The sequence below is a fragment of the Labrus mixtus genome, chromosome 11 (genome assembly GCF_963584025.1).
Source record: "Labrus mixtus chromosome 11, fLabMix1.1, whole genome shotgun sequence".
Classification (NCBI taxonomy): Eukaryota; Metazoa; Chordata; class Actinopteri; order Labriformes; family Labridae; genus Labrus; species Labrus mixtus.
The window spans coordinates 29,501,041-29,525,101 of record NC_083622.1 but is presented as its reverse complement, the minus strand read 5'-3'; the positions used below and the strand labels follow the sequence as shown (position 1 = coordinate 29,525,101).

The 24,061-nt window shown below is 39.1% G+C and overlaps 1 protein-coding gene across 4 annotated transcripts in view; it reads right to left on the bottom strand.

The window, feature by feature from the left end:
- The window catches only part of zfpm2a (zinc finger protein, FOG family member 2a), a 106,300-nt gene that overhangs the window by 69,005 nt on the left and 13,234 nt on the right, over nt 1-24,061 (bottom strand). For 2 of the 4 annotated variants that reach the window (XM_061051234.1, XM_061051233.1), the window contains exons 2-3: nt 7,369-7,527; nt 248-349 (exon numbers count right to left, since the gene is read on the bottom strand). The exons of 1 other annotated variant lie outside the window; for it this stretch is intronic. In XM_061051234.1, coding sequence (XP_060907217.1) covers nt 248-349; nt 7,369-7,527 — 261 coding nt within the window. The remainder of the gene's footprint in view (nt 1-247; nt 350-7,368; nt 7,528-24,061) is intronic. One more of the 4 variants, XM_061051235.1, reaches the window with a different exon arrangement.

The window sequence follows — 24,061 nt, the reverse complement described above, 5'->3', positions numbered from 1 at the left end:
AAAAAAAATGTTTTTAAAACATTAAATAGCTAAATCAGCATTGTATTATACATTTATTTTAAAAAGAAATGATAGACCTGTTTTTTAGCAAGTCAAATTGTAGGTGTACATTCAGTTAAAGGGGCTTGTTAAAAAGCAGTTGGACTAGTTGCAGACTAACCTCAAAGTATGAATCATGTATTGCAGTTTAGTTTTAGTAATGATCAGATGACGCAAAGAGGGGAAAAAATGAGAAGACTTTTCTTACTTGGACCATCCCATTCGTCAGGCCCTGTGGTGGTACGCCTGGTCTTCTCACCCTGCCCATCCATTTCTGATTCTCCAGCTTCTCGGTTACTATCTTCCTCACCTGTAAGGAAGGAAAACAATATTAGGTCTAAAGCTTATGAGACACAAAAAGAGAAAAATCAATCCAAGTTTATTGCTCAGAAGTTAGCAAGGCACTGCATCATAGACTGATAATGTTTAATTCTTAATACTAGTGTCTTTATCCCATAAAAGGAGTTATATAAATATTTTCCTGTGTGTCACAACCTTAAGGTATGTGAGTCATTGTCAAATGTCCGCAACAGTGGTTTTGTGTATATAGAGTTCTGTATATTCCTATTTGTTGTCAGCTTAGTAGATCCAGCTGCATACTTTTATGTATGTTCCCATGAGTGCTTGCAGGAACAGGAGGAAGCCTCATGGAACAGGAAGGAAAGCAATGTGTGGGAGAGACCTGGCTATTTATTACCTTTTGATCTATTGTGGAGCAAGCTAAAATGTGTGTTAAAGGATGTAGGGCTGATTTACAGTGACTGGGCGAACACAAACCATGCTAAGGTATATTTGGGTATCTCTTTCCAAGGTCGTAATGCCTTAAGACCATGTTCAACAGACACTGGAAATTATTTTTTAACTATTTTCACTTGTCTAGAGCATCTATAGTTTTTATACAAAGATCATAAGCACATCAATTAGTATGCAGTTTGATGTAATAGGTTATTTGTGCTTTTAAAATATTCTGTATGGCTGCTCTCTACCTTTACAAAGTTGGACATGTATGAGCAAACCTGCTTGGAGCATTTAACAGCAGTTGATGGTTTGTGGAGAAAGATTTTTCTCAGTTTTGTCACCATATCAATTCCATCCCTTTGATGTTGTACACCCATTAATGAACCGTCAAGGACGTGCCTACAGTACTACAATGGATTATCACATGTTATACTCTTAGCAGGGATTAAATAATAGATGTTAAATTTAAAATAATTAGATTCTCAGTTGACCAGGATACTACATTGTTGAGATGTGGTTTAGATAAAAATCACATCACCAATTATGACAGAAAACAAATATAGCATATGTTGTTGTTGTATGGCTGTTTACCATGTCTGCATCTGTCCCCCTCTCCCTTTTCCCCAGCTTCCAGAAAGCATTTCAGAGTGTTAGTTATCTCAATTCAAGTGACAACTGCCACGGGACACACAATACTTCACTGCAGCTCTGTCCGTCCTCAGTAAGGTTAATCTCTACATCAAGCACACACACCATGCTTGTTTAGCTTTTTTAACATGGCTCACTTCAAAGAAAGTAGCAAACATTGCCAAAGGGATTTCAGTTTTTCGCCTTGCAATATAAGAGAAGATGTATACCAAAAAAGTGACGCTGAAGGGAAGTCTGCAGGAATGATCTACTTACAGTACATGAGGTCATTATGACCCAGTTTTGCTTATGCAAGTGTCTGCTTTAGCTGGCAATTTCTCCCCCACTTCTTTGCCTTTCCCAGTATATAATCAAGGAGCCCACCATTTATTGTTGGGCCCAGAGAACCTCTTTAGCATACTAGGCTCGTATTATGACGAGGATAACAAAGGCGTATATCAACAGTTCCTTCCAATGGAGCGGAGTTTAAAAAAGCTGGGGAGATAACATTAAAGGCACTACCTTGATCTCAGGCGAACATGTTAAGCCCTGTAACGAAACGTATTGGAAGTGTTTAATTACAGCCCGGGAAATGAAGCTACAAGATGATTCCTTAATTAAGCAGTGATTAAGGATTTTCTGCCTTCTATCTAACACAGTTTGCAATGCATTTTAAACACAATCACCCAGGCAGCCTCACAGGGAACAATGTCACAAGGCTTTGATGAAGTTTTCTGCACAAATGTCACAAGAAAAAGCAGAGCGGAGGAAGAAGTGTTGGTGCAATACTCCTTTCTTACAGTTTGCTTTGATAAAACCTGGAGGAAAGAAATGTCAAAATTCCAAATTGTTTCAAACCATACAATTGTAGGACCAATTTTTATGGTTTGAAACAATTTGGAATTTTGACATTTTTTATCAAGAAATACACTGACCGATGATCTCAATTTCATTCACAGAGGCCCATTTTAAGTAATGGAGCCTTGTTTAGAAATTTTAACTATAACACTCTGCTGTGTTATATATACTTATTGATTTTCTTTATTGCCTTAATCATGATTTACATCTGGTTACGATTCCATTCCCTGCACAATCAAATGAAGATACTTAAAGTCCAGGGAGAAAAGGCTGAACAGAACAGAAGGGATGGGGAGTCGAGGTGAGGCAGCCTGCTGAGTGCAAGGTTGGCAGGCATGCAAGAGGAGCCAGTGAGCTGTTAAAATCAGCCCTATCGCTGCTCTATCAAAGGACAGCTCTCTAGCCAAATCACAGTCACACACAGCGTGCTATGCATTCAGGTCAATAAGCTTATAGGCGATTTACACACACAATTCCTGGAGCAAGGTAGCAACAAAGTCATATTGGCTTTTTCTCTCGCTTTTAGCATTGTCTCTGTTCAGTTAGCCCTTGAAAATGTCAATCTCTCATGGGCAACTTTAACTTTAATTTTTTTTTAAGTAATAATATCTTGTAGTCTTTGTATGTGAGTGCAGAGTAATATACTTTATTCAATTCTAGGGCTGATGACTTTGACCTCCTGGCATTTTTCTAAACCCATCTTATTCTTGCAAATACTTGCACTTTTTTAAATGTAATTTTTAGGGGGGAAGCCCATTATCCCAGAAGCTGTGGTAATGCTAGTCAGTTGATGTTGCATATTTGGTTGTGGATGCAGATTATGCTGCAACAGATAAAGTCAATTCCAGGAAGAAAGCTCTGTCACCAAAGTCAAGCATAGCTGTAAGACTTCTCTGCTATCTGAAAAATAACTTAGAATTCATGCAATTGGTAGCAGGCAGGACTCTCCAATGGAGGGAGGCTATTAGTGAAATGCCTTGCCACTGTCTCTTTAAATGCCAATAAATTCCCATCATTACAGAATCTGGCAGTTTTCCTCCCTGTCTGCAGCCTGGGTCTTTATCTCCCTCTGCCTCAGTCTCTGAGCATGTAGATCTGGCCCAGTTAGATTGTCATACTTAACAAACATTAATGATTAATTTCCTCCACTGAGTCAAATGGGGCTAAAGGGATGACTCGATTCATCTTATCGCACCACAAATTAGCATTTGCTCATATTCTCCAGCATCAACTGTGCATTAAAATTCCACACTTACCATTTGGGGAATCGGGGCACTGGCAGCTTTTGAGACAGTGCCAAGGAGATCTTCCACCACTGTTGCTGGAGATTTTGATTACTTCTGTGTTACACAAACAGTGCCATAATTAATTCCGGTACTTTGTGTTTGCTACTCTGTCTCTGACCACTGCAAGTCAAATTACTCACTGAGAGGTTATTTGTTGGGTCAAGGTGGGTTTGTTATTTGCTATTTTTAATCCTGCATGTGAATTCTGAGCTTTCACTCATCACTTCTTCTTTGATTAAATAGTTCTACCCATATTCAAATTTTGGCTATGAACAGTAAGTAAAGAGTGCAGAAGACTTCAAAAATGTTTCTATTAAATTTGCTTCATGTATCTTGACATTTAACACTCGAAACAACATCAGGATTAAGTAGCTTGGGGAGCTGAAAAAATGTAATATAATTCAAAAATGGTGTTTCTTGTTTAAAAAAAGAGACGCATAAAATGACATGTAAATTTACTGTCAGTGCTAACGAGGAATTCATTTGCCTTCAGACAAAAGTTGAATTTCACCAAGGGAGCAGCTTGGGGTAACACCTCGTGCTGAACTCCACAGTTGGCCAACAATAAAAGAGGGGGTAAAACCACAAGGTGAAATTTCACAATTTCAGTATAAAAATGTGCCGCTCAGTGTGTGAAAGAGTATAAATCATCACTTTTAACTGTGGGCTCTTCACAAGTAAAGCTCCATAAATGAGAAATTGACCGACCACAAGCATGAGGTATCCAAGGTTATTTCTTGCGAATTTACCTTTTCTTTAACAGAACCAATAGTAGCCAGACCCTTCTCATTTCTATTGGCCTATTTGCTGCCAAACAGCATTTCGTCACTTTAGCTATTCTTTTCTGACAAATATTAAGTTCACATTGTTTGTCATTTTCATGTTGAGAGTCACTAACAAAGGACTCAACCTCCCTTTATTTACATTACTGATGACTGGTTCCCAACCCTGGGGTCATGAGCCCCATAAATGGTTGCAGCAAAATGAAGGAGGGCAGAGGAAGCAGTCAGATAAGTGAAAGCAGTAGCTCTGCTACAAGTGATCTTTATTTGGAATTGAGTGACAAAAGTAAAAGTAGTACATTGCATGTTGCAGTTGGATTATTTAATCCATTAAACACATAATTTGTCATTAGTGTTAAGTATATTTTGTATCTAGAATCTAAATATTCAAAGTAACCAATACCTTTAAATAATTTACCTCACAAATGTAATGGAGTTGCAGTTGAGAGAACTGAAAAATAAAGATAAAAGAAAAGTGTTGTGTTGTGTGTAAAAGTACCTCGAAATTGAATTTAAAGCAGTTATTTAGTGATTTTCATACCAAGTAGGAGGCAACAGGAAGAAAATGTTGAGAAAGCCAAAAAAACAATCATTGTGCTGCAATACAAAGTTAACTTTATAATAATAAATTAATCAATTTTTTTTTTAGAGACAGAAATTGTCTCGACTCATTTAGTTATGTTAGGGGTCCTACAGTTGAAACCACCGATACAAATAATACAGCTGAGTCTTTGACAGAAAAGATAATGTGTTGGTGCTCTTATTGTCTGATTAATGCAGGTTTTACCATCAATGAGCTTCATATTGATGTTGCAAATACATGGCATCATATAAACCACATGTAAACAACTGCAACAACATCATTAACTAAACAGGTTGTGGAGTCAACCATCACCTAGTTTAGAGGTTCCCACGCCTTGGGACAAGATGGGATGACAAGGTGCTCCTTGCACTTATCTGGGGAGTCCCTTTTTCTGCAAGGGTAAGGCAAATGACTGAGTCTTTGGTGGCATTCAACTTCTTGACCTTTGCGCCTTTAAGCAGCTTTGCTACTTCACCGCACTCTGATCAAAGTTAATAAGTGCTTCATATGTTAATGAAAATTGGTACTCCTCTTTGTATTCGTACAGCTTTTTAATACCTATTATAGACTGAAACTTTTAATGGAGGTTTTAGGTCCCCCTGACAAGCCCATTTCAGAGAGTGACTACACAGATACAAGGCTAAGCTAAGACCAGAGAGTCACTGCTCAGTAGAGGAACCTTACACGGGAGACCTTATTCTCCGGAAAGCAGCAGAAGATAAAGGCCATGGGATGAGTGGCTGCATTAAAACCCAACGTTCAAGTCCGCACAGGACTAATTACAGCAAGCCATCACATTTGAGAGGGTTTAGTTAATCAAGGGGGCTCTCTTTTTCCTCCTATATTTGAGGAATAACACACTTAAACCATTTAATGCTGCCAGGATTGCGTCCTATTAATTCAAGGCAGTTTTACGAAGTGAGGAAAATTAAAGCCACGCTGACATTAGTTTTAAATAGATCTAATTGAGGAGGGATCATGGAGAAAATGGCTACACCTGATGGTTGTGCACAACTTGCAATGAGGAATAAAGAAATTTGGTTGGTACATCATTTTGGTCTTATGAAGCAATAGTAGACTTACTGTAAGCTTAGATGGTAAAGTAATAAAAAATCGGACTAGTATGGTTTTGTGTTTGACAAGGCACAGATTACCAGTGTCCCCAAAAAAGTAGTATTTGACATTGGGATCGCTATTTAATGTTGACTTTTTTCAAAAATGTGGAGAGGAGATTTAAAGCCCTGTTCCTCACATGGTTTTATCCAAAACAATGGAAATATCTAACGTCTTTGACAAGGTTCTTTGAAGATTTCCAGAAGTATACTTCCCCCCCCTTGCAGTAACTTTGTGTGTACTGCAGCATCTAATTCATAGCTAACGGCTTTTTACTTGACAATTCATTCTACTTTGAAGTTTGTTGAAGAACACATTACGAGGGATACAAAGGGTAAAGCCAATGAGGCGTAGCTGGTAATTGCAATTTCTCAACAATTGCGCTGTTCAACTTCCCCAAAGAACAAAAGAAAAACATTATTGATACGATTACTGGGGCATAGCCTACCTGAAACATGAAAGATTTATTTCTCTTCAATAATGTAATCCCATGAGGCACATCAGTTTAGAAGTGTGAAGAAATAATTCAAAAATGTTTTCCCTTTGAAAGGAGAAGGAAGAGGCAGACATTCAAAGCATTGGTACTTCATTAAAAAGTCAAATTTATAGCATCCGTGCACCAGTAAGAGTAGAGATGGGGACACCTGGGGTAGTGAAAGCAACACGACCGGGGGATAGAAAGGGGTGGTGATGGTGGTAGGGGGAGAGAGGCGGGACAGGTCTGTCATCTTCACACTGTAACCTGGAGCAGACCGTAAATTAGCTCCTGTGATGGCAAGGTGTGACCGAAATGAAACAAACATACAAAGAAGCAATCTAATTGAATTGGAGTTCAAAGAGGACTTGGGCGCATTTGGCAATGCTAAGGCACTTTATAGTTCTGGACCTCCAAGCAGTAGCAGGTGCTGCTGAGTGTTCACAGAGCTTTAGCGCTGGCTCAAAGGGAAATGCTATGCTCTCCAGTGCATTGGTGTATCGTAGCATACCTTCACAGCACTATCACAGAGGGAGAGCCAGTGTTGCTGATGCCATCTCTCTCTCAGATCAAACCACTGCTCTTGGGTGGAGTGCTGGGATCAAATATCAAATTGGATAGTTTCAACTCTAGGCAGTGATGCCGGAGAAATTCTCACACGGATACAAGTTCTGCCAGGTTTGATTTGAACATGTTGAGAGATTTTATTAGACACTATTGGAAAGAGTTTAACTTATTTTTGATGTTTCGGCCCAAAGGAAACTTAACATATTGTCTTAGATAAGGTATTAAAAAGAGCATGGTAAACAGCTCGGGATAATGGCTTTTAAATTTTGGTTTAGGATAGGATGCATTATTAAGCCTCACCTTTGTTGCAGAAGTACTCCATGTCTTCACAGCCCAGATTTTCAGTCTCAAACTCTGCAGAGAAGTTCTCCTCCACTGAGAACTCATCTTTGGCCAAGAGCTCGTTCTCCTCAGAGATGCACTCCTCCTCCTCTTCCTCCAGGCCATCCTCCAGAGGACCTGAGGGAACACACACACACAGACACAGACACACACACACACACACACACACACACACACACACACACACACACACACACACACACACACACACACACACACACACACACACACACACACACACACACACACACACACACACACACACACACAGGGGAGATGTTCGACAGTTTCATCATATCCTTCATACTTTCTCTCTCCTTTTTTATTTTTTTAAGATACTGTATATGCAGATACAACTCATAGCTCTACTAAGACATTAAGTATAGACAAAGATAATGTCTAATAATATTTTACAAACTTCTGCACGTACTAAGAAAACCTTTTGAGGCTGTATGCAGTCTGAAAAACAAGCTGACATGCAGCCAAGGTGAGTGCCACCTTAATCCTGCAACCTGCAACACTAAACCTCTCACAGATAATAGGGAGAAGGGGAAAAAAAAGTTCATTTCGTACAGGCATCCACAAGGGAGGAGAAAAGAAAATACTTTTATTAATTTGTTAGCCTTATCATAGGGTACAATGTTGATTTTCCATTTACATTCCATGCCTCGAGGTAATACACCAGTGCAATCTTAAAGGAGACACTTTTCCAAGTGATTAATGTTTTCCAGCCTCTGTGCAATATTATTTCTTTAAATCTAAATGATTTCAGAGTTTCGCTTGTAGCTGTGCATCTCTTTTGGTATTTGCATATTACCATTTTGCTTCAATCAAGGGTGTTGATGGAATTACTGTACTGCTACCTGAATATATTAGTACTAAAAAACATCTCATTCTGCCTTTGAACACGATTAAAATAATGTGCATCTTGCACAACTCCTCTTCCAAGCCAGAATTATTCTCCAATGTCTACACGTGAATTACCGAAGCAAAGTGATGGAACGCTTCTACTCTAAGGTTAGTTTATTTTAGAATAAATGCACTTCAGACATTAAACCTATATTCTGAACTAAATAAAAATGTGAAATTGCTACCTGCTGCCTACTAGATGTGGATGGTGTTACAATTTCTGCCTATCATCCATGAGCTATGATACAGCCCCTTGTGCATTATCCTGGAGCTCAAACAAAGTGCAGTGATATCCTCTCGACACCATTCAATGTGTTTGTTTTATTGTAGCAAGAGTGAGCCCCCTCAGCTGGTGGTGCTCTCCTGTTCCTCTTTCTTCTTTCAGTAAGTCTCATAAAAGACCCCCCTGATGTCCACAAACTGCTTGCTCTTTTCATTAGTGTTATAAATTACTCCTTTGTAGAAGCCTACATCTGCAGGAGCCCTGGACATGAAAAGAATTAGCACACAGATCTCTAATAGACACTGTGGAGGCAGAGTGCTGCTTTTAAATAAGGTTTCATTTTTACGATCTTATCTGATGCCTTCTGCTGATTTGCTGGAGTGAAGTGAGGCGTGAAGTGACTCGATGAGTCTACCATCGCTTAAGATGATACTGAGAGATAAATATCGCAGTATCAAGGGGAGATTGTATGACTGGCGTTAAAAAAATTCTGCCAAGGCAATTGAAGACAGTGTGAAAGAAAGCGGGGAAATACATTTCTATACACACACTCTGTACACATTCCATTACACAGCTGAATAAGAACTGTGTGTACAACTAAACGATTCTTCCTCTGTTGTGGGCAAATACAGCAGCACTATTGCACCATAGAAAATAGACCTACAGTGTTGTGAGATAATAAGGGTAAAGGGAGATTAAAGATAAACTTCATGGTCAATAAGACACAAAGATTAGGCAGATAAGATGAGATAGAAGTGAGGTTTAATAGACTCAGAATAAGGGCATCTCACTTCCCTACTCGAACAGATAGTAACTAAATGGAGCATTTTCAAACAGATAGAGATACTGCGGGTCTTACTGAATATGGTGAAATTAAATACTCCATCCAGTCAGACACATTAAAGGATGATATTGGCTACTTCTTAGAGACCATGTAGATTATGAAAGTTTGTGCGCATTCTCACATGTTTAGTTTATTATACAGTATTCATTGCATGGAGAGACCTGAAATTATTTCAGAGACAGCAATGATAAGAATAATGACTTTCTAAACGACTTGCACCACACTCCTAACTCATTTTCTGATAGTGGCCGTCCTGCTATATTTAGTTGTGTACTGTTTAAAATCCTGTCACATTCACTGTGTGACCCACGCTTGTTGGTGCATTTCTATAGGTTCTGCTGATGAATTGGGCCAGAGGAATGTCTGCTGCTTCACCCTTTTATCAAGCCTCCTCTGGAGTTCAGATGGCCAATGACACCATTGAGAGAGTCTGAGTTACACATCACACAAAAAACCCCAACAACAACAAAGTCAGCTTGAAAACCAAAAAATAATAATTTTACACCCAACTGAACATAAGACTTAAGGCTTTTTTTAGATACATTTATGTATATTAATGTGATGTCTGCCACATAGTCCAATTGACTAAAAAAGAAATAAATATTTTTAAATGCAAGCCTTAAAAACATACTGTATTTAAAACCTAAGTAATAGTAGAAACAGTTACTTTCCAAAAATATTACCAAAAATGCAACTGAATACGTTAATAAATAAAAAATAATTGAGTGATACAAAACTAAAAGAGACCACTAAATGCTGCTTTGCTCAGACAAGTAAATAGAAATAATTCTGTTACATACAATTATTTTCATGTTTAAAAAATCATTCTTTCTCTCAGGTTTTATCCTTGTAAATACTTGATATTGAAACACTTCTTCTACTTGTCAATGTCCTTTAGATTAAATCACTTTTTAATTAAACTGTTAAATACTCATTATTAATACGGTATAACCTGTGATGAGTCCTTTTAAGAAGTCACAAGCAAAAACACATTTGGAACCACTCAATTATAGTAGGAATTAACAATCATTAGAATAGTAGAGAAAGTCTTAATCATCTACACTATTAGGTCTCACAGCTGTTCTGTTTAAGAGTTAACTAAAAAAACTACATTTTTGAAAGGCTTGGTTTGCAAAATCATCTAAACCTAAAGACTCCTTCATTTGAGGAGGATACTGAAGGAAACTGTTCACAGTCAGTGTACAGGTATCCCAGAGCCCTGAACTGTATCATCTGCATTCATCAGACTCTTCCTCCATCAACTACAGAGAAAAATCACAGCCCTGTTCAAACAATCATGGAGCAGGAGCAGCCAATGCTAATAGAGACATTGGTTTAGCTGAAAGCAGGCTTGATCACAGTGGCTCTTTTGTTCATGGCATGGCCTCTGTCTGATAGGGATCGGTCATGCGGAGTAGAGCTCCGGAGAGGGATATGGTAATGCCCCCACCGAGTCTATAAAATGGGGTGATACTCTGAGACCATATGATGGACAGAGGATTAATGAGTCACAGAGTTAGGGAAGCAGGAAAGAGGAGAATGACAACATAGCTGACAATAAGCACATTTTTTGGGTTAGTTCTTTGTAAATGAGCCTGTGCCTTAATGGAATAGAAAAATTAAGTGAAACACACATGAAGCACTTGTCTTGCCATGGTAAGTAAAACTTAAAAAAAGCACTTAATGACTTTGTATATACACACAAGTGTGTGTATGTGCAAAACTGTATTCCATGGAATGTGTTTTCAGGCGTCCGCAATGTGGGGCGCTTGTGGCCGGGCTGTGATAGCGATACCTCACATTATCAGCAGACTCCACAGTGTGATGTGTGGATCACAAACCCAGCCTCCTCTATAGCACCATAATTAGAGGTGAGGTAATTGAATCTGACAGAACAAAGCGGCAGATCTCTATAAGCATGGAAATCATTTTTGCTCACACCTATACAGTTTTTCATCCAAAAGGTTCATTGAAATTGTGTCCAAGCTGGCCTGGGGATAAAACGTAGCACCTGAGACTAAACATGAATGCGTAATGCAGCCCTAAAATCCAACAGGGCCATACGGCTCAGTCTCTGCCAACTCCGCTCCCTGTGACTGAGGCCCTTTGTGACAACAATGATACTGGGCCTTCTTCACTTCAGGTAAACACATAGTAGGTAAGAGTCCTCGAACTTCTGCAGGGGAGGAGATATTCAAATATAGACTTTGTCTCAAGTTAGCTCGTTAGGTAGTAACACATTCATATGTTTAAACATGGATAAGTACACTACTCTCTCTCCAATAGAACAGTGTTAAAATAGAAATAACAATTTGTCTAATCTGGCATAGAGGGTTGAGATGGATGAAGGAGAAAGGAAGGAGTAGGAGGAGTAGGAGGAGAAAGTGGAGAGAGACAGAGAGACTGGGGGCCATTCTCCTTAGCTCTAATGACCTTTGGGAAGCAGGGGGCTCCCTCAGCCTTGGAGAAGACTTATAGTATATGTAACAGGGCTGAAGGCTATAATTTAATCCTTGATCACTCTAATGAAATAGATACAATTTATGTAGCTCTTTATAGCTTAATATGGTACAGAAACCCTCAAATGACTTTTATTTTTTTAAATAATGCCTAAAAGTAACAAAAAAAAGACCATGTTGAAGACTATGAAGTAAAAGTAAATAATTTTGTGTATTTTCTGTGAATGGCTAACGTGTGTGTGTCAGGTGTGTGTTTGTGTGTGTGTCAGGCGTGTGTATTTTTGTGTGTATTCTGGGAGGAGTGGGGAGTGAAGACCGATGTGTTTTCAGAACTGCAATCTGTGGACAAGAATAAGCAATGGTATTGTTTAACTTGATTTTCCGGTTGCTAAGCAATGTAATTCTCGTGATTAGAAATGGCTGCCTTCCTAAATTCAGGCACTTCAATCAACAGTCAACAAACTGCTTGAGAACTCAGCACCAATGCTCTGCTAAAAATTGCGGTGAAAAGAGGGGGGCTAGCTCATTGAGGGGATAAATAAATGTATTCATATCCCACATATGAATGAATCAAGGTTTTGTGAGGTTGCAGTGCTAAAAATGACAAGGCATCTAAATCTAATCTATTTCAATCATTCATCTAGATGGTTCACAAAATGTACAGTACTGTATAAGTATGCTTCATGCAGTTAGACTGAAACACACACACCAGCTGAAATGAAAGAGTGCTGTTAATATCACTATTTCCAGATTAATGGACACAGATTCAGAAAAAAAAATCTAAGACAGACATTCATTTTTAATCACATTTCTCAAAAACTGCTAACATTATTCCAGTCAAGTATCTTTTTCCAATCAGACACAACGTTGGATCCCATCATGTTTGCAGAGTTTCTAAGTTCTGTGTTGTTGCGCCCAGTGTTTCTGTCTGGACTGTTGAAGGGGAAAAACACGCTCTTACTTCTTTATCCAATGAATTTAAATTGGAAAGGCATAAAAACATGCTGGCATTTGACTATGCCATTAAAATGCTGGAGGCACCTCTGAGCATGCCCGAGGGCTTCAGCAGATGCCAGCCAGTTTCTCTGTGGAGTTAGCTGGGTCCTGCTTCACTCTACTGGCTGTACTTGCCTTTCTAGAGTTTACAAACACACACACCCAAATCCAAGTGGACACTGGTACAAGGTTTGGTCCATAAAAGTCACAAAGCCGGTCTTCAAATGACTATGGGCCTAGCTTATGCATCTTTTGACGGGTAACATTTGCTTTGTGGGGCAACAAAAAGTTGCCCTCACAAACAAATGCTTTTTAAGTTACCATGCTGCTGTATTTGAGAATCTTTGAATCATTCCTGTTGCTCATTTACTTGTCCTCTAACTGAATGATGTATTAGTGTCATTTTGTTACTTATAAGGAAATAAAAGTTAACCATGTGGCTGTACACCAGATGTGACAGCTGAAACAAAGCAGGTAAAATTTGTGGGGTCTTAATTACTGGTTTATAAGCGAGCTTTTCACCAGAACGTTCACTTTTAATGAAGCCATTGACTGAGGCTCCTCCAGGGAGCTATCATGGTTAAGTGGGGGCATCCATCTTCAGCCATTGGCTCGTCTGCAGACGAGTGGAAGCTCTGTCTACTGCATGCTCACCTCATATTGGCTCACTTTATCTCCACTAAGTAAAGTCTTTTGGAAGGAGCTAACAGTGGCAAGAAAATACTTTTTCTCCACCAGTCCTGATGAGGCCGATGGGGTTTCCATCGTGTAGCAGCATCAAACACTTCTCTGTGTTTTCAACGTTTAAATATAATGGGGCTGTTTAATCTGAGAGGTAGGGGTGCACAAGTCTCAGGGGACCGAAATAGAAATATAGTAAATGCAAAAACTGCCTCTGCAACAATTATCTTTTAGTTGAGTGACTGTTCAAAGAACGTAATGAGGAGCCTTCAGAAAAAGCAAAATGATTACTGTATCAAATAAAAGATAAAACAATATTTTCCAATCAAGGAATTTCTATGAAATGGATATATCTAAGATGTCAATTCCATTCCAGTATTATGAAGGATTGGGGGTTCCTTTTGCAATAAATTCTTCATTAATTCAATTCTAATTCTCCTCTGGTTCCTATTTCCACTATTGATAGTTCCACTTCTTAATACCTCGGATAAGGGGTAGAAAATCATAGCAATAACTCAGTAGAGACTGTGAGAAGCAGATAGGATCTAAATATTACCAATGCCAAAAGAAGTGTGAAGTCTGATGAACATTTCAAAAGAACAATTCTTTATGGATCAGCTAAATCTTTTCCACTTTTTAATTAAAAGTAAAGAAAATAGAAGTTAATTATCCTGTAAAGATTAGCTGGTGGGCATCTTTCTGTAAATTAGTTCTAATTAAAAGGAAATTGTCAAATGACATTCAAAGCACTGTCCTTTAAAACACAAACCGAGATGGGTTTTCTCCTCCTCCCCTTCCCTCCCCCTGTCAGCCTCCCTTCTAATTCTCGATCTGGCCATGTGAAGCTTCTTGCTGGAAGATTAGAATTCTGCCAGTGCTTCAGACACCACACACATGCACTCACACACACACAGCTCCCTGGATAGCAGGCCTCTAGCACACTGTTAAATACTGCTGCATCAATGGAGAGCTAGTGGCTGATGGAGATAAATACCCCTCATTGATAAATGATTGCACTGATTAGCTGCATGGAATCAGGCTTTAACTGATATACCACCTGGATATTGGCTCTTTATGAAATATCTGATAATGGTAATCTGCTGCGTTGTTGCGTATACATGCAATTTAATTTTTTAATTCACAGACTTAAAAAAAAAATTCTTATAAAAAGTTGACTAGTTTGTGAGTTGTCATAGACATTAAGAGCCTAAGAATATGTATGTATGGGAAATATTGAAAACAGTGTAGTTAAAAAGTTCAAAATATAGGCTAATGGTTAAACAGTTCATAACGGTCATTAAAAATCTAAATTATATTTTCTATCAAGGACAGAAAAAAAATCTACTAAAAATATCTATCAAGAGTTCTCAGAACAAAAGATGAAGTCTATAAATGTATTTTATTTGTCAGGCCAAAATTTGATTATAACTAATAATTCAAGGTCACACTGAAAATGTTTGATAGTTCTTAATTCACACACATTACCATAATAGTTGTATTAAATTCTTGTTGTTCCATAACAAGACATCTTATTTTGAGCCTTCACTGAAAGTTACAGCCCATCTCATGTGCTACTTTCTTGAAACCAAAACAAAGAGCACAGACTTTACAGAACACACACTTCAGCAAAGCTCCACTATTATCACTTCACAAATAAATGATGAATCAGATTTCCTTCTTATGTGTGTACTGTAGCTTTCATCTGATTTCATGTGGATTTCATCATTCATTTCAAGCTTGGCTGTTGCTGACTTCCTCTCACATTGTATCAGAAACCAGATTCCAGCAGTACAGGCGGGCAGAGGAGAGAGAAAAACAGGGCTGAAGCCCCCCATCTGCTCCGGCTAATGATGATGCTCTCCCTGGCGTTGAGCAGAACTGTGTGAGGGAGATTTACACCCATAATACCCCTGGGGCTCTGGAAGCTGCACGGTACTCCAAAACACCGTCACTCCATCACTTTCTATATGATAGCTGGCAGAGCAGGTAACAAAAGAGCAGCAACAATGTCTTTTTGTATTACTGACACATGCCTTATTTGGTTGACATTACCTGCTTGAGTGTATGAGAAGTGTCACTAAGCACACAGAAAAATGGATGACAGTTACACCTTTGAGACATTGTGCAGTAGTTACAATCCTACTTGACTACGTTTAAAAAAAAAAAAAACAGCAATGTCTGTGTGATATAAGCCAGAACCACACTGACTGAAGGAGAGGTGTTTGTCTTTGCGGTACACTAATTGGAATGATTGCAGGAGGAGAAAGAGGTATTGCAGTGAGCTAAACTGAATGGCGCTGCCTTTTTCTTTTACTCTATCATAAAGGTTTATAAGTTGTAATTTTCCTTCAATTTGGCAGCTTTAGACCCTGTACAAAGCTGTACGTGGGACTAGCCTTGACATCTATCTCACAAAACAAGTGAGTTAAATTGTGGGAGGCTGAGAGACGGACTACATGCACGTGTGTTTGTCAGACAGAAAGACTGCAGGGGGAGATGTAGAGAGCTCCTGAGGGAACGAGTGTTCACACACAGTAAATGGAAGTGGCACAGCTCTGACCTTTGAGCTGAAGCATACGAGTAAAGTGAAGGCGCTGTCAAAATATTGCTTCAGAAATGACAATCCACCTCGCCAGTCCCAAGTCTTGACATGGCAGTCAAGTGGAGAGCCGTAACCTGCTGATCCCGACATTACAAATGAGGGGATTATCATGACAACAAACCGCAACTCCACACATTGCATACCCTAAAGATATTCTGGCATTGCCCTTATTATCAGCAATGTTCCGCACAGATAGCAAGCGATGACAACCAAAATGGGAAGGAACAGAAGTTGTTTAGGTGTCAGAATCTTACATTAATTATAAAATCAGAATTTACAAAATACTGTCCGACTACTTGCATCAACTTTCCTGTAATGGTGTTATGCTTATAGTTCCTGAATCCAGATGTACTTTAGGGAATTTTTAAAACAATGTCAATTTTTCAGTTTTTTTATTTTTATCAAAGTATTAAACCTGCAGTTTTTGCACACTTAAAGATCAATATAAAGAACATTGTTACCAAGGAAGTGCTTTGCAGGAAACAAATGTCTTAATTCCCTGTTTATGTTCAAATAGAACATCACTTCTAAGTACTTTCTTTAATTAAAAAAGAACTGTCAAATATATGCATACTGGACAACATGTATGCTCATACAAATATATAACTATATAACAGCATTAGGCTGATAATTCATAAATTCCAATCTATATCATCAATGCTTATTTCTGATCTTGGAATGTGGCATTAGAGCAACTTCTTCGCATCTTCATTTAAACCATGTAATACTCAAGTCCACAGAGAATAACTCAATTCTAAAGAATACCAAAATATCACAAGCAAATTACTAGTGCTCTGAGAGGAAGCTTGGGAGGAACAAAGACAGGCAGCAATAATTATATCTTGGCGTGTATAGCATGTCAATGGGCCACCTTCATTCTGCAGGGCATTCCCCTGGGCCCCTCAGGCATCAAAATGATGTCCAAATTATTTTGTGCTCTATTGCAGCATGGCACCATTATCATATTTACTTGTGATGCATTATGACAACATTGATGTTTACACCTGTCTCTGTGAGGAGGCAAGGTTTACACTTTGTAATTTAGCAAATGTACAGTATGCATATGAGCTTCCTGGCAAGGATTTAAATTAGGTCAGAAATGGAATACATCAATAGCAACCCATATGTGCATCTTTCTTTTTCTTTTTTCTCCCTCCCCTCCCCAGCCTTCTTTGCTCAGAAGCTTGGCGATGAAGCAGCTTGACGACTGCAGAAGTGTGATATGTGCAAATCACATTTGCAGATGAGCTTGAAACTCCCTTTTAATATTCGGATATCAGACACCCTGCACTGAGAAGCCGCTAAGACGCGATTCGGAGGGAAAAAAGCAAGATCCTCGTCATTAAGGGGATCGTTAGAGGCTCGGTTTACATTTTACATATTTCACAAAAATGTACTACCAAGTAAAAACATCACTAGTTATCTCTGATAACAATGCAAATTTTTGTCAGAGAGCGCATGAAGATTCTGTCAAAATCCAAAGTCGCTAGGGTCTTTCTTTCTCTTTTTTTCCGCTCAGGCTTAACACCCTCAGCTTATTGGCGCTTTGATTTCTTTCATATTTTTTCTCTGAGAAGTCACACAGGCTGGTGCAGTCAAAGACGGTGAAAGGTATGTTTGCCACGAGGCACAGGAACACGTGTCCCCATAGCTTGCCAATATCTCATCAAACACACAGGCCTGTGGATGGATGCAAGCCCGGCTGTCGTTTGGATGCATCCGCTCTGCGACACAAACTATCTTCCACTCCTAAATTCTGCTCGATTGACTAAGAGTCATAAAGAATCATTCTCAGAACAAAAATGCCTCATGATAACAACACAAGCACCATACGTTTCTCTTTTCATATACCTGCCCCAATGTGGTGTACAGTAGTGTTCTGACCAAAATTCAGCGGTTACAACATTTCGACTCTTCCATTGGATGACAGAATATAGCCCTTGCAATTCTCCCCCTACCACCTTCATTTCCCCGTGTCTTAGCCCTGCGCCAAATTTGTCTCTCTGCCATTTTAATTACAGCCAAGGCAATCTTTATGGTGGTATTCTGCAAGAACACCAATCTGCAAAAAAGGTGATAAGTAGAGCCGCCACACAGCTTTGGTATCAGTAATAAACAGACACTTAATTGAATAATTCGACCTAAGAGGCTGATCCTGGGAAGTAGCATGTTGGAAAAAATGATTTGAATATTGAAGACAGTTGTTGTATGATGCCTGCAGTAGGAGAGCACACAGTACATTTGGCTGGCTGCCCATCAACTCGCCAATGTGGGCCATGTTGAAACATTACGGAACAGATAAGTGAGTCTTTGGTATCCTGGAAGCACTAAGATGTGTTTTTTTTTTTGGGGGGGGCACACATGGTTGCACAAGTCTGTGTGCAGGCGTGTGTGCGCGTGTCTTTTATGTATGAGGTGTGTGTGTGTGTGTGTGTGTGTGTGTGTGTGTGTGTGTGTGTGTGTGTGTGTGTGGGTGGGGTGAAGTGAAGTGTGTGAAGTGTGCCCACTTGAGGTCTGTCTCCAGCATGCGGCCACATGGGCACATCCCCTTGCCCCCAAACACACACAGATGAAACGCACACAGCTTTCTGCAGAGCCTTAGAGACAATGACTCGCAGCCCCTTCCTGTTTAAGGATAGCTGTCAGAGGATGATGGCTCCGATTCAACACTGCACCAGGTTTGAACAGAGCTCACTGATAAAACAAAAAGAGCAAAAGCCTCCCCTCTCTCTCTCCCTCTGTTTGTCTCTGTCTTTCTCTCCCTCTTCCATCACTCTCCCTCTCCCTCCACAGTTCAACACTGATTTGACTGCTAGCATAATTTTGCAGAGAAGACTATTTGCAGATGCAGCAGAGTTATCAATCCGAACAGACACACAATCCGGGTCCAATGTCACTTCTCCTCATTATGTTAATGGTTAATACATGCAAATGAAAACATTCCGGCAATTTGATTTCTTTGAAGATAGTTTGCATATTGTCTTAGCCATAATGATGGTACACTTTCTCCCCAGCTTCGATTTATGCAAGGCTAGTTAGTTCATTTTTATCAGCTCTGAGTTCATTTCTAGGGCTACTGGAATGTGTTTTCCTCTTCCCCTCACTATTTAACTAATTAGGATTCAGGTACCATAAGCAGATTTTTCACGCTATTGGTGTTTTTCTTAATTAAGAAACAAATGAATTCTCCCCAGCAAAATAGATGGAACAACGGGATAGGGTGCCAGGGGCCAGATGCGGCGCTTCTTAATTAGAAGTCACTCCATTGTCTGAGGTTTTTTAATGAAGCTCCAATCTAAATGGATATCAAAAAAGCTTCTTGTGAAGAAAAAAAAAAACACCGGCCATTTAAAATAATAAGGAAATAAAGATAATGAAAGACAAAAGATATGTACTAGCAGCCCCAGCTCACACCTAAGGTTCAGTGCATGAAGTGCTCTAGTCACCTTTGGATGAGCCCTATTAAAACAGCTCGATCCCTAGCCTGCCCCTGCCTGCCTGCAGCCATGTCTAATGTTTTGCCAAGCCAACAGTGAAACACTCTTTTCAACTTCTCATCAAAGGTAGAAGTTTTATTACCCCGTGGATGGTTCTAAATGAACTTCATCTGAAAACTGTTGCAGCTGTCAACTTTTTCTTACCATAAAAAAAACAGCAGAGGCTAGCTGAATTCAGGCTCATCATATCAATATCATTTATGATAAGCTGACGTATAGGCACGGTTAAAGTAACATTTCCAATTAGCTGAAACAAATTGTCAACCCAACACAACATGGAAGATAGAAATGGTGCTTTGCAATTAGATTTGTGCACCTGGGATGTATGTACGTGATACTAACGAGAAACAGTGCAGATGGAACCAAAGAATGTTTTTTGTTTTGAAGTTAATTTGCAGGAAGGCTTTTAATCTGTGAAGTCTAATCATCTCGGTCAGCCCTGCTGATGCTGCTGTGCCGGTGACTGAAGGCGATAACATCGGGGCTGTTTTTGACTGAAATAAAACCCGTAGCATGCCCATATGTGCTGCCAACCCCATCAGTTCTTCTTCAGACGGCATGGCTTAGGAGCTCCCAAAGGATGGGCCAGTGCCCACTGATATGGGCCCAGCAACCGTCTTGTCCAGGCCAAGTATCCCTGTGCCCAGGGGCTGTGCCATCAATGCCATGACTTGTGCCAGACTGGATCCCACCCAGCAATCCATTTCAAAGGCTTTTTTATGGATCAGGTATGCAGTGTGATTTTCCTTTCCCTTTGTAATGTGCCGTGTCAAAGGCGAACGAGTCTGACTTTAAAGTCCTAAACTAGTTTTTTTTTTCAGCCTTTCATTTGGGAACGAGACATAATTGATTTCTGACTTACCAAATGTCAAGTTCAAAGAGATGACAAAAAAAATCAGTACTAAATATCAATCAGCAATATGGGCATCTTGATTTGGATGGTATTAATAATTGGGGCTTTTCATTTTATATCAAACCTACACCAAGGACTTTTTAACTGTAATTCTCAATTGAATGCTGATGCCTCGCAAAAGCAGACCAAACCATTAGCTGGAAGATTTGCTTTTTCTATATACTGTAGCTGTTCTAAATATCTTTTATCGCATTTTTTGGTCCAATGATTGTTTATATGTTAAGTTCAATGTTTATCTATGAATTGCTCTGCTCCATGTGATCGGGACGTGAAGTCAGCCCATAGAATGGATAATTGAATGACAAAAAAAAAAATCTAAAATGGATAGCAATCATCAGATGTCTTAGGAATTTATATCTTCTATAATTGTCAGGGGGGATTTTGATATAGAATACCATATTTTACAAGGGTGTACAAGTAAGTAAAACTGGAAAGCTTTTTTAAATCTGCCAAAATACATTAAAAGATCATCACTCCATCATTTAATCGCAAAGAATATCTGAATGAAATAATATTTACTTATTACGTTCTCTGGGTTCATGGAGTGAAAACACATTTATTACAATCTTAATAAAAAGTCACATTTTTTTAAACACCTCTATTTATTCACAAATTACCATAATCCTCTGGATGTTCACTCATGTGCTCTCTCTCGTTTGGAGCATTACTTGTTTATTTATATCTGTGAAAGAGATTAGAGGGGAAGATTACTTTGCGCTGAAACATGAATAACGATCAAAGACTGGAGGATAATGCAAGTCTTTCAGTGATTGCTCAGCTCTTTTTAAACCGACTGCTGGAGTATTAGAACAATACAAGCGGCTGTGCTCCATATAGTGTGACAACAATAATACAAAATCCTCAGGGAGTGAACTGCATGTAAACACTTCAGATCAACACACAGTACACCTGCACAAAATGTCCTCGAATGCAGCAAAAAATTAGCTTTGATCCTGACAAGGGCATGGCAAAGTAGCCATCAGTTCAGTGAAATGACATCAGTTGTTGGACAGAACTGCAGTTTTAAGCATGTCTGGTGCTGTATCTGCACACAAAAATGTGTTTTACAACGCACACTGTTCTAGAAGCTCAGCTGAGAAACATCAACCACTAGTATACAAGCAACATTATGTCTTTCTGATTATTCTAAACAAAATGTGGACACAAATATGACACCCTCATCCAGTTGATTTATGAAGAACGTTATGACAGCTGAATTGTCTTTTGTTAAGTCTGTCTATGCTGCACACATTTGGAGGAAGCACTAGTCCAGCCAATTATCGGTGGCAGGACAGAAAAACCTGTCACTTGGTTATTCATGATGAAGGGGCAGCACAGAAAAAAAAACAACAACAAGTGAATATAAAAATGCACACGATTGCAACTGCAACAAAAATGAGCCACTAGCATCATGCTGCAGTTTTGACAAATAAACTTTGCCAAGAGAAATTATTTGCAGGCACAAATGAAGGGAAGGAACCAGTTGGCTAATTATTTATCCTGCTGGTTTTATGGCTCTCATTAATTTCCCCCCTCTCTCTCTTTACCTTCCATTGAAACTCTGAAGTCAACCTGCATCTGGTGCTGATAACGCTGGGGTCTCAGCAGCCTCACAGCCTTCCCTCTAACCCACCCACACATACCTCAACTGGAGCAAAGGAGCAGCTTTCATACAGAATCATTGGATAATGCCATTAGAAATAGCACTTAAATACACAAAGATTGCTTGCAAATGTATAGTAAAGTATATGGAGAATAGGTTGTCTGCAATTCATTTAGTGAGCTCTATGGCTGTAGAGGTACTGCTAAGAAGAAGCCTAATATACAAGGAGCATAGAAGCAGATTTATTACACGTGTACTGGATCTGGTTGGATGTACTTGCCCTCGAAATATGTTTCTGATTAGAAAAGATGGCATTAAATATTAAGAGTTGGTGTTGAAATTTTGCTAATTTAGGACAATTTTAAACATGCAGAGATCTTTTACAGGCACAAAAAAAAGGAAATGGTTGACTTAATTTAGTAAGGATGAAAAGTTTCTTATTCAAATATCAAATATTTGAACTCTACAAAAACAGTATATAATCATAATCAGTGGTATTAGATATTTACCCATACACTTGTATAAAAAAAAGAAGTACCTTGGAATATGGTTTAAGGACCTGGCTGCCTGGTGTTGCCTGGCACTGGTATGTGTTTTCCTTTCTTTCAATACCCTCTGTCACTTTTTTTCTGGTAGGTTGGTGGCCTGAGATTGGACAATTTGTGAAGCTTTGGTGAGATCGCACCCCAGCAGGTTTGAGCTGCTACTATTCCTGCACCCTCCATCCTCTTTGTCCAACTCCCAAATTACTGCTCATCCCCTTCCCCAACCACAGCTGTCCATCTTTTTTTTTACCCCAAGACAACAATGAGCACCAACCCCGCACTTACAAGGACCTCATCATCAGTCTGACTAACCAGACACAGAATTTGAGCTATTTCTTCCAAGGAGTAAACTGATAGAGACTCCACACTGGTCACACTTTCAAATGCAACAGAGAGACACAGTGGGCCAGAATTGCTGAAAAGCAAATATTGTTGACTTCTGCTGACTTCAAACAACAGTCTGATGGTAGAAACTACCTAGGCGGTAAAGAAGCTGCATTACACAAAACACAAGAGAAAGGGCCTAAAGAACTCTTGGTGATTCCTTTCATGTTTCTCTTTACAGGATACCCAGAGCATTCATTTCTCTTTTTTATGCAAAGTAAAGTAAACATAGCACTCTCTGCAGCCTCATGAAATTGGACAGTTCTGGGCACAAAGGACATTGCTTTCCTCACTGTGTTTTGGAAATAGATTTGGTAGCTCCACCACTGCTTTTGCGGTATATATATTTCAAAATGCATCAAATATAAATTTGCATTTTATTGATGATGCACATTAAGTTCTACATGTACCAGTTCACTTTTATGGTCTCATACTAAACTTTTGTTCAAAGAGTTTAACATTCACATATGTCAGTAAATACACACACACACATAAAAAAAATATTTACAAAAATCTTGAAGTTCAGTTTCTGTCTCAACAATGACCTGGGAATGAAGTCTTGCAGTCATGTTGAACTATCAGTGCTCAGGAGTCATGGCCAGTCAAGATAAAACAAACTCTGATGAAATGAACCATGTGCAGAGAGGTCTACTCTCTGTTGATGAAAGAAATCCAGTCACTCTGAGAGGTGAGACAATAACAAAGTCTTATTGACCTAAGCAACCTAGCTCACAGTTTGAGCTCCATCACACTCACACACAAAAACACACAATCTGGATTTACTCTTGTACTATAAGTGTGGCAGAACCCAAAATAAAAAATGAACATCTTGCCATTTTTTTGTGATAAGAATAAGATTTTACGCAGACTTTAAAGGAAGAGAGTCGGAAAAAAGTTGGAGACGGACATCAATTTAAACAGTTTTCAATATGCCACAGCACTCAGTTCAGTCGCTGGAAAAACATTTATTTACCACTTTCATATCAGAGACAAGT